General features: G+C 48.3%; 1 protein-coding gene across 3 annotated transcripts in view; it reads left to right on the forward strand.

Annotated features, from left to right (window-relative positions):
* The window catches only part of RNF24 (ring finger protein 24), a 99,644-nt gene extending 88,409 nt beyond the window's left edge, over positions 1-11,235 (forward strand). For all 3 annotated transcript variants that reach the window (XM_015411175.1, XM_015411174.1, XM_015411173.1), the window contains exons 3-6: positions 4,247-4,289; positions 5,388-5,429; positions 7,564-7,643; positions 10,089-11,235. In XM_015411175.1, the coding sequence (XP_015266661.1) occupies positions 4,247-4,289; positions 5,388-5,429; positions 7,564-7,643; positions 10,089-10,230 (307 nt within the window). In that variant the 3' untranslated portion in view covers positions 10,231-11,235. The remainder of the gene's footprint in view (positions 1-4,246; positions 4,290-5,387; positions 5,430-7,563; positions 7,644-10,088) is intronic.
* Positions 11,236-11,532: the final 297 nt, after the last annotated feature.

Genomic DNA, 11,532 nt, shown 5'->3' on the forward strand with positions numbered 1-11,532 from the left:
AACAGGTATTACCCCCCTAAAGCCAGTCCAGGAATGGGAGGGAACCCTGTACTTTTTCAGTACATTAAACAACAAACCACGAGATGGTCTATACCCTCTCTGGTTTCCAGAACAATATGCCACCAGAACCTCTTTTCACTAGTCCCTGCCTTTCCTAAGGGAGAGATTCCAAACCCTTAGTTAGCATCTGGGACAGAACACCTTAGCAACTCACTCCAGAGATGCACACTTTTACTCTTCAATGGTAGCATATATGGAGAGCGTTTAGGCCACAGGATTTAGCCTTGGAATTCAGGTACAACATCAAAGACAATTTAGCAATAAGAAGATCTTTATTCAGTACAGAGCTTAGCATAGACTACCAGAGATTACAAAAATAACAAAGGCTAGGGCAATTTGCCTTAACTACACATTAATGATTCATAGTTACCACGTCAGGAACATTCATCAGTCCAAGATAGTCCAAGTACCAGGGGATTTTGATGGGAAATCCCATTTTTGCACACCATGTGCTCCAAGTCACAAAGCAACTCTTTGTCTCTCAAGAGGCAGCATTTTTAGGTGCCATAAAACAGATAATGACAAGAGGAGGAAGGGAGAGCTAAGCAAGCAAAGAGAAGAGCTAAGCTACTCACTCCCAGAGGAATCAATCAATTATAGCCCAATTCCAGTCACAAATTAGATGTGGCTGCCAATTGCGAGTGGGCATGGGTGTGCCCAATTATTGGTTGCCATAGCTGCAACACAGGAATGGCTAGAAGTTTGGAGCCCCGCCTGCAGTCAGGTGACCCCAACTCCAGCTACTTCATGGTCTACGTGACTAGTCGCATGTGGGCCAGAATGTGCAGCCATGAGGTCTGGCGTTTGGCATGAAAGTGTGAAAGAATGTGGGTTTATGCCATGGCTATTGAGGCCATGTGGCCCCCACCATTTGGCTTGCAACAGGAAACAAGACACAGCATGTTATCAAAAGACATCACTGGAGAAGGCATGTGGATATAGAAAGCAATTTTTCTGTACAGGGGTATAAATCCAATCTCTTCTCTTCTTCTTCTACCCGACCTGACTGTCAGTCCCACATACATAAGGTGACAAAAACCTCCCTGTTGTTTCATGTGTCTCCAAGCATCGTGAAGGGGAAGGAGGAGCTTCAGGCCATGCCATTTTCACCAGTGGAAACAGCCACCAGGGAGACCTGTTATCCCTTTTCTTGGGCTCCACATGCCCATTCTAGGACACGTGGAACCTGAGGAACGGGGAAACAGCCTTTCCCAGGACATGTGGAGCCTGAGGAAGGGGGAAACAGTCCCCTCCCTAGCCATTTCAGCTGATGAAAACAGCACAGGAGGGAAGCCTGAAACCTTTCTTTCCCCCTTACAGTGTTTGGAGTGACAAGAGGTTTTTAAATGTTAGTCCCCGGATGTGCATATGATCCAGAGTTGGGCTGGCACTTCTGACCCAACTCATGTCACACGTACCCTGTATTCGGGCCAGGGGTCATTTCCTGCAGGAGCGCACAGAAGCAGCGCTCCGGCAGTAAAGAGCCCAGGGGGCGGGCACATGCAACAAGCCCTGCCCCCTGCTCCCAGCAGCCCTCAGTCAGAGCAAGAAGCAGCAGCAGCTCTCAGTCAGAGCAAGAAGCAGCCAGGCAAGCTGCATAGCCCCCCCCCGCCCCCCCGGTTCAAAATAGTCCAGTGGCACCTTTAAGACCAAGTTTTATTCAGGTACAAGCTCTCCCTCCTCTGCGAGGAAAAATAGGGAAGCAACACTTCCTCCCGCCAAGGGCGTAAGTGATTGGTTGTTTAAGTACATAGAAATGCACAGCCTTCAAGAGTGGGTGCCAAGAGTCTTTCTGTTTAGGAGCTAGTGCAATACGGAACAGATCATGTCTCTTAGAGGTTTCTAAAACGTAAACACAGAGTGGATTTAAATCTCAAAATTAATAAATATAAATAAATTTGTACGGAGACAAAATGGGGGTGCTCTGGTAGCATTCGTCCCCTGGGGAGAACTGTGAATGTGTGTCAGCCGCGCTCAGACAGTCCCAATGGAGTTTCCGCATCTTTCAATGGTCCCCTGTTGCAAACTGAGTCTTTGACAAGGTTTTTTTCTTCTAGGCTGTGCTATCTGTTTTACAGATTTCTATCTCTGAACTCGGAGACATTAAGTGTACTGTTAATGGAGGTAAATCTATAAAAATGTTCTTTTTCCCGTCTCTCTTCCCCACTCTACAGTAGGGTTGCCGGGTCCCACCTGGCTGCCGGCAAGGGGCTCCGGGGTCCAGTCCGGGATCTTCTGCTATGCGTGCCGCAATGACATCACCTGGAAGTAAGGTCATCACGTCACTGACGTCAGGGTGATGACATCAATTTTTGGACATAACTCTATGGTTTGAGCCCCATTTTACTGTAGAGTATTGCCCTAAAACTAGAGCGTCACCCCCCGACGTCAGCGATGGGATGGCGTCACTCCTGGGTGACATCGCCACGTCGTGTTCTGGGGCTTTTGCAGGCAGGGTTTCTCCCCGTTAGCCAACTGGCCGGTGGCAAAAAGGGGCCCACAAAAGGGGGGGAACCCCCATCTAAATTGGGGGCCTGGCAACCGTACTCTACAGTTGCTTATCTTTAGTAATTTGCAAATGGTCACTTTGCTGGAAGAAACCCTACTTGGACCTGGGAAATAAAAGGGGAAGTTATCCATGGAGTTGCTGTAAAATCCCCTTTTGAGAGTAAAAGATCTAGTCTTAAAAATGGCTATGGTGGTCACTTCCAGTGTTCCCTCTAAGCTGAGTTACTGTGAGCTAGCTCACAGATTTTTAGCCTCCAGCTCACAGATTTTTGTCTTAGCTCAGGAAGGATGGGGCTCCAGAGCAAACTAATTTATGCAGCAGCCAAATGGCTCACTCACAACTTTAGTGCCGGTAGCTCACAAAGTAGAATTTTTGCTCACAAGACTCCACAGCTTAGAGGGAACATTGGACTCACTTCCTCTCCCCAGGGAATCCTGGGAACTGTAGTTCTGTGTGAGGAGGCTGCAATACTAACAAGAGTTCTTGGTGTCCTCTTCAAACTGCCATTCCCAGGATTGTCCAACTTCTAACTGTCACTCCTGAAGGACATACCCATTCATCCACTCAGAAACACTTTCCAAAACCCCTTTCCCTCTCTGTCAATCACACCACACTTGTCTCTTCAAGCACTCTAGTCCACCACAGAGCCATGCAACCAAACTTTTAAAGAGACACACGCACATATAAAACAAGGAATCATTACAGGGGTGGTGGTGTTATATTCTTTTACAGCATAGGTATGGAGGGCATAGAGCAAAGGATGATGTCTCTTAAGGGAAAACGCCCCCAAAATGTCAGCAGTCATCTCATAATCCAATACTGAGCAATCTGCATTGATGTAGACACAGCCTTCCGAAGAGTATGTCCATTTGAGTTGGAAGAATACAAGTATGGAAACCAGTAACCGCCCAGGTTTCAATAGAAATGCAGTACATTAAGCTGAACACGATCCATACTTTTATGACTTCTTCTATCGAACAAATGTCACTTTGTCAAGATGGGGAGCAGATATTTCATTGTATTAAATCTAACCTAGAGCAGGGGGCAAGTCCGTCTATCCTCTCTTTCCCCGTGTTTGCCTAATAAGGCGAGGCTGTGTCTCCCTCCCCTACCCCCCTACTGCCGGGAACTTCCCACGAATAAAAACAAAAGATTCTTAAGGGAAGGGAAAGAAAGGTTGTCTAATTGACCGGTTGGGTCCACTGTGTAAAAAGCCAAATTCTAAAAGGTTACCATTACGTAAAGTTGTTGTGCCAAATGCTACGGCAGTGATTCCTTGACAACTGGGTACCGCACTGTAAAATATGTCTGCCCTTCCCCCTTTCAAACAGGTCGGGGGGATTGTTGCTTCATCAGATGGGGAATTTGAGACCCAGTCTACCCAAACAGGCAGCCGCATGATAAAAAGCCACGCCAGAAATTCAGGAGAGAATTCTAGGCTGGAACTTTTCTCCCTGATCTCTAGCTCTCTATATGCAGGGATTTTGGGGGTGTGTGGGGGGGGAAGTATACAGTGATGCGATTCCTGCCATCTTGAGGTTGAAGCGGTGCGATCCAGGAGCAGTTTTACTTTGTGGTCAGCTGTTAGGGTAGATCGGGCTAAGTGTCATTTGTGTGATATTTTTATGCCTTCCCTGTTCATATATTCTTTCCTTTTGTTTCTTTTGTGGTTCCCAGGCTTCGACATCAAGCCCACAAAGAGCTCTATGCTTACAAACAGGTGAGCCATTTCCCCCTCATTTTCTCTTTTTAGGATATGTTGTCTGCCACACAACGGTTGAATTTTGGGGCAGAGATGGTCTGGGGGGGTGGAGGTGTGGCCAGGCCTGTAGCCTAATATAAGAATGTAAGAAGATCCATGCTGGATCAGACCAATGGTCCACCTAGTCCAGCATCCTGTCTCACACGGTGGCCAACCAGTTTCTCCGGAGGGCCAGCAAAAGGGCAGAGAGGCCGAGGCCTTCCCCTGATAAGAACATCAGAAGAGCCCTGCTGGATCAGACCAGTGAGGGTCCATCTAGTCCAGCATCCTGTCTCACACGGTGGCCAACCAGTTCCTCTGGAGGGCCAACAACAGGACAGAGAGGATGAGGCCTTCCCCTGAGAAAAACATAAGAAGAGCCCTGCTGGATCAGACCAGTGGTCCATCTGGTCCAGCATCCTGTCTCACGCAGTGACCACTGGCTAACTAGTTCCTCTGGAGTGCCAACAACAGTAATTTGAACGCAGCCTCCCTTTTCTGTGCTCCTAGCAAGACGCACGCTAATGTTATAGTGGTCCTTGGTGCCAACAGGGTATTTGAACCACTGTGGCTAAAGCCTTTTGTTCTTTGAAGCTCTGAAGTAAGATGGGGTGTTTTTTTTTGTGGGCCCAGTCTTGCAGGCATAAATCATGTTTGCAGCTATATCTGCTGCCCTGTTTAAAAAGGTAAAGGTAAAGGTTCCCTTGCTCGAAAGCCAGTCGAATCCGACTCTAGGGTTGCAGTGCTCATCTCCGTTTCAAAGCCGAAGAGCCAGCGCTGTCCGAAGACGTTTCCGTGGTCATGTGGCCGGCATGACTAGACGCCAAGGCGCACGGAACGCTGTTACCTTCCCACCGAAGGGGTGCCTATTTATCTACTTGCAATTTCTTGCTTTCGAACTGCTAGGTTGGCAGGAGCTGGAACTAGAGACGGGAGCTCACTCCGTCATGCGGCACACTTGGGTCTCGAACTGCTGAACTACTGACCTTCCACAGCCTGCAGTTCAGCGTCTTAACCCACTTGAGCCACCGCAGCTCCTGTTTACTCTGTTGTTAACGAGTGCTTCTCTCCTTGCAGGTTATTCTAAAGGAAAAAGTAAAAGAACTTAACTTGCACGAGGTAAGAACTTCACTCGCACGAGGCTTCTCTCTTCTCTATCACCCCTTCTCTCTCTTTGGCTTTGAGCCTATGCAGGCATCCCTCCGATACTCTGAGTTCAGAGATGAGCCCTGCAGACGTCATCTCGGGATACGGGGTGGTCTTGACCCGGCCGGAGCGTCAATGGCTGGGCTTAGGCTGAGAGGCAGAAGTCAAGTCCTTTCCGAGGGCGTTGCCAGGAGAGCCAGAGCGAGAGCCAAATCGGGAGTCCGAAAGAGGGGTTGTCCGTAGCAGGGGTCAGGGAGCCAGGAATCCGAGCCAGAGTGGGGGTCCGACGACAGGAGCTGAAGGTGGCACACATCGAGGCAACTCATTGCTTCCACGGGAGCCCAATCCAGACTGGGAGTTATGTAGGCCTCCGGCCGGGCTTCCTGTGGCGATGGCGGCGGTAGTGCTCCTGCTGATACTCAGGACTCGGCGCTCGGCTTCCCTGCCAGCATGCATTTGACAGTGGGGTGGCTAAGTCTCTGTGGAGCCGTTCCCTTAGCTGAACCACCTGCGGAGGTCAGGCGGGCTCTCCAATCGCACCTGTGCCTCTTCGGCTGCTGCGGGACCAGGTGTGGTGTTAACCAGGGGGAGCTCCAGCAGTAAAGAGCCCAGGGGGCGGGCATACGCAACAAGCCCTGCCCCCTGCTCCCAGCAGCCCTCAGTCAGAGCAAGAAGCAGCCAGGCAAGCTGCAGAGCCCCCCCCCCCGCCCCGGCCCAAAATAGTCCAGTGGCACCTTTAAGACCAAGTTTTATTCAGGTACCAGCTCTCCCTCCTCTGCGAGGACAGATCTGCATGTCCCCCCCCCCGTAGCTTCCGGTGATGTCAGGGTGTGTGGCATATGCAAATAAGTTATGCTAATGAGATATGCTAATGAGCTCCTGCACCTCTTTTTCTATGAAATGAATGACCCCTGGGCAGGACTGTAATCTGAAGAACCCAGTTTGATTCCCCACTCCTCCACATGCAGCCAGCTGGGTGACCTTGGGTCAGTCACAAGTTCTGTTAGAGCTGTTCTCTCAAGACGAGCAGTTCTCGAAAAAGCTCGCTCAGCCCCACCTGCCTCACAGGGTGTCTGTTGTGGGGAGGGGAAGGGAAGGTGATTCCCTGAGTTTATCCCTGAATTTAGTTATAGATGCAACTCTGTATGCAAGTTATACTGCTATTTTGTCACACTCTAGTTACATTGAATGTAGTTGTATTACTTTTGTTTTTGGAAATATTATAAACAAAATATTTTTTTGAAAAAATAAAAAATATCTTCCCCGCTCACCCCAGATGTCACACAATTCATCACATACTGAGTGACCGTGTGGGTCTTTCTTTGGTCCTTTCCGCACTTGGATCTCATCCCTGGTTTTATCAGAGTTCAACTCACAACACAATACCTTGCATTTATCCCTGGTTATAACAGCATCCGTTTATCCCGAAACAAGTGTGGGGTGAAACCGGGGTGACCTCAGTGTAATGTGGAAACAAAAAAATACCCCGAGATAATTACAGGGGTGAAACCGAGTGTAGTGTAGACTGTTAAAATACCCCGAGATAATTACAGGGGTGAACTCGAGTGTAGTTTAGAATGTTAAAATACCCCGAGATAATTACAGGGGTGAAACCGAGTGTAGTGTAGAATGTTAAAATACCCTGAGATAATTACAGGAGTGAACTTGCATGTAGTGTAGAATGTAAGGATTGAACGGGGATTTAAGGTCTAGTGCAGAAAGGACCCTAGTCTGACTTCACCCGTGGAAAATGGCTGCCCTTCCAGCTCTTCTGTTGCCCAGGGCTGTTCGTGGTTAAGGGTAGAGTCTGCAAAGCTGCACCAGCAGGGATCTCAAGCAAGTAATGTGTAAACTGCTTTCATGGAAGGCATGCCCTGGCCAGCCGCCTGGGATTCCTGTGCAGTTTCTAACCATTAGGGAAGAGGATTCAGCTAGACAGGAGTCGTTTCCCGGAAACTCATCCTTTATCATCTTGCCCGGTACTTTAAAAATAATGCAAAATGCTAATTGTGCCGATCCTCTAGATCTCCATTCACAAATGCGAGATTTTTTCCTCCATATCTTTTGCTGACCGTCCTCCTCTTTTGTTCCCTTACTTCTCTTTCAGATCTGTGCTGTTTGTTTGGAGGAATTTAAGCCCAAAGATGAACTGGGGATCTGTCCGTGCAAACATGCCTTCCACAGAAAGTAAGTGCCAACTCAGCGGATCACTGCAAAGATAATCTTGGGCAGCTAACAGTTTATGAACTGCGACTAGCAGCCCCCCCCCCAACCCCATAGGAATAGGTCTTTCCCAACATTGCTACCTGATATCCTTCCTAACAGGTTCTGTGATCATTTCCAGGCACAGCATGGAGTTGGTGCAAGAACTGAGGCTCCAGCATCATCCGGCCCTTTCTTTAGAGCCGTATGGAAAGCTCGTAAAATATTTGAGTGTATCTGGGCCCTAGAAATTTAATTATTTATTTAATTAATTTATTTGCATTTTTACCCCTCCCTCCCCAGAGGAGATTAGATTTATACCCCGCCCTTCACTCAGAGTCTCAGAGCAGTTTACAAACTCCTTCCCCTTCCCCTCCCCATAACAGACACCCAGGTAGGTGGGGCTGAGAGAGTTCTTTCCAGAACTGTCCTTGAGAGAACAGCTCTGACAGAATTATGGCTTGCCCAAGGTCATCCAGCAGCTGCAAGTGGAGGAGTGGGGAAATGGCATGCAAGTTGAAAACTGTTTAAGATCAGGCTGCCACACGGTCCACTGGTTGGTTAGGACAGCTAGATTCGAGTCTGGGAGCCGCTTTAAGAGACCGAGAAGATTTTCGGCGCTCGAACTTTCGAGAGTGAAATCTTCGCCAGATACTTAACGAAGGGAGCACCGAATCTCGAAAGCTTGTTTCCCGAACATATTGATGGTCTCTAAGGTTCTACCTCTGAAACTAACCTATTTATCAGGATACACCCATCAGGAGCCCATCAGGAATCCTGTTTGCGGAAGACAATTTTCAGCCGCTTGAGCAAGGGATTTCTTCCCCTCACCCTGTTATTTTTTTTCCCTTTTAATAATAATAAATAATAATAATACTTTCAATGTATTGATCGCTCTTTCCCACACACCTGCGGGCTCAGAGCGATTTACAGTTACTCTTGACAATTGGACTAACAATATTCATGGGGGATAGGGAAGACAAACATACAGCATTTTTAATTACACACACATTGTAGCTAGCCGGGGCTTCATCTGCGGGCTGGATCAGTCATGTTCCGTGTATTCTTGTTGGCTGGCTGACGACGTCAGGGCTTCTTGATGTTGTGCTGCCACACTGCCACCGCAGTTTTAACCATCCCTCACTCTGTGTTTGATGCCTCCTGGAGTGCGAATGCCACATTTTAATCACTCGCTGTGTGAAGAAGTATTTCCTTTTATCCGTCCAGAATCGGCTGGATTTCGAGAGTGTCGGTAGCTGGTTCCGTCTCAGAAGACGACAAGAAAGGGGAAAGGGGAAAAAAACTGAACCTAAAACTTAGAATCCAGAACCTGAGAAAGGTTAGTCAAATGCAAGAAAGGGGGCCAGTATTAAAAACATAATGAAGGAAATATATAAAAAATACATGTATTTATTAATCACAAATGTTAAAATTATATAAGGGCCCAATCACACGTTATGTATCCATAACAAACTCTGTGCCTGGTGGTTTTATCTTGAAACAACTTGCTTCTGGTCCTTATTGAATTTATACTTTGTATTTACATGATTGTACTATATTTCTATAATAGCCAATATGTTCCTCACTATTGACCTCTTAGGAAGGCCTACATAGGCCGAAATGCGTCAGGTCAGATTTATCAGCCCTTGTGTTTTATCGTTTGTTATTTATACATAACGTGTGATTGGGCCCTTATATAATTTTAAAATCTGTGATTAATAAATGCATGTATTTTTTATATATTTCCTTCATTACGTTTTTAATATCGGCCCCCTTTCTTGCATTTGACTAACCTTTGTTAAGTTCCGTCTCAGAAGAAGCATTATCGGATAAGATGCCTACTGTTGTACAAGATGGGTGGCCGTCAATGTTCCCTCTAAGCTATGGAGCCCTGTGAGCAAAAATTCTACTTTGTGAGCTACTGGCATTAAAGTTGTGAGCAGGTGATTTGGCTGCTGCATAAATTAGTTTGCTCTGGAGCCCTCCTTCCTGGGCTAAGACAAAAAGGCGTGAGCCAGAGGCTAAAAAACTGAGCTAGCTCACACTAACTCATCTTAGAGGGAACACTGGTGGCCGTGCTAGTCTGTCTGTAGCTGGAGAAAAGAGCAGGAGTCCAGGAGCACCATAAAGACTAATAAAATCTGTGGCAAGGGAAGAGCTCCTGTGATTCACCGCTTTAAGGTGCTCCTGGACTCTTGCTCTTTTCTACTGCTGTTGTACAAGTGTTGTACGAGTATTGGCCATCCCAAAACAAAGAGGAGAATCTCTCTCTCTTTCTCTCTCTCTCAAAATCTTGCTTTAGTCTTATGCAGGTTAAAATAAATCCACTTAACGAGTTTTAATCAATGAAGGCTTTTGTCGTCAGGCGACAGCCATGGCTTGACAGTTGGCCCGGAAGAAACGACTGACGTCCCCTCTCTCCACCTGCAGGTGCCTCATCAAGTGGCTGGAGGTCCGCAAGGTGTGCCCGCTTTGCAACATGCCCGTCCTTCAGCTGGCCCAGCTTCACAGCAAGCAGGATCACCCCGGTCCTCCGCAGGAGCCCCTGCCCGGGGCGGCAAACCTTGTATAGCTTCCCCCGCGAGATGCACTTTTCTGGCACGCCTGATTGCCCATCGGACTCTTTCAGAGACTTTCCCGCCGCCAACCACGTGTCTTGCGGCCTCGGAGGCTCTTCCAGGATTCCCTTTGTCTCATGAAGAACTCCCAGGATGCCCTTGGAGGGGAGAAAGGCCGGATGCCGGGACTGTGGACACACCTGTAGTGCAACGCCCGCCAGTGCAACAAGAAGGCCCAGTGGGAAGTCTCTGGGTTCACTTTTCTTTTCTTTTTGAAGAGCACTTTACAAACAGGTGCATCTCTCCAGGCACCCGTGACTCGCGTTGGATCAGGTGGTGGACAAACCCAAAGCCGTCTAAGGGAGACAGAAGTCGAGATGAGCAAACTCCCTGCACGTGTGGGGAATGTTTGTCTTTGCCTCATGGAACAAAAAACGAGACTCTGCGCGCTCTTTGCTGTGCCCCGCGATTCCACCGCCCCCTGGTGGTTACCTCATACCGAATTGCCTGTGGCTTTTGGAACCGTCAACGGCAAGGCAGAATCTAGATGTTGCTGTTGGATCCGGGATGCTTGTCAGTGCTGTTGTGTCTGTTGTGGGGAGGGGAAGGGCAAGGAGTTTGTAAACCGCTCTGAGACTCCAAGTGAAGGGCGGGGTATAAATCCAATCTCTTCTTCTTCTTCCTCTTCCTCTCGGGCTGGGGTGCAGCAGCGAAACTCCCTTGCAGCCTCGGAGGAAGAGTTAGTGCTTATTAGAGACAGTGGTTCGGAGAATCCACAAGGCAGCACAGAAAACATTTCGTTCGAGAGGCCAATTGTTCACCAGTGGCCCGATTGGAACTGTAAGGCACTTGAACACGCACACCCCTGGTCCCCGACTAAAAATAAACGATCCCTTAAGTGCCCTAAAGAGAGAAACAAATTTCCTAGGTTATTCATCGACAATTTCTTCACCCGTGAGACCCAAGGGAGAACAAGGGGGCCCCTTCAGCATCCCAGCGAGAGGGGCCACAGGCGCTTGGATTCCCTAGAGAGAGAAACAAATTTCCTAGGTTTCCAAGGGGGCCCCTTCAGCATCCAAGCGAGAGGGGCCACAGGCGCTTGGATTCCACACCGGACTACGGGCGCATCAGTCTTCATCCCGCAATGTGAATCTGTTTCGAACTATGCGCAAGCACAAAGTGCGTTTTCGCAGCTGAGTCTTAAAGCGACTCTCTTCTTCAGTCGGGTGTCTCACGGACTGACGTGGGCCTGAATGCTCATCTGCAGTACAAATGCCTCTTTACCCGCAGTTAACGGTGACAAAAGGTTTGGGCAG

Source organism: Gekko japonicus, unplaced genomic scaffold (assembly GCF_001447785.1).
Source record: "Gekko japonicus isolate JY-2015 unplaced genomic scaffold, Gekko_japonicus_V1.1 scaffold850, whole genome shotgun sequence".
Lineage (NCBI taxonomy): Eukaryota > Metazoa > Chordata > Lepidosauria > Squamata > Gekkonidae > Gekko > Gekko japonicus.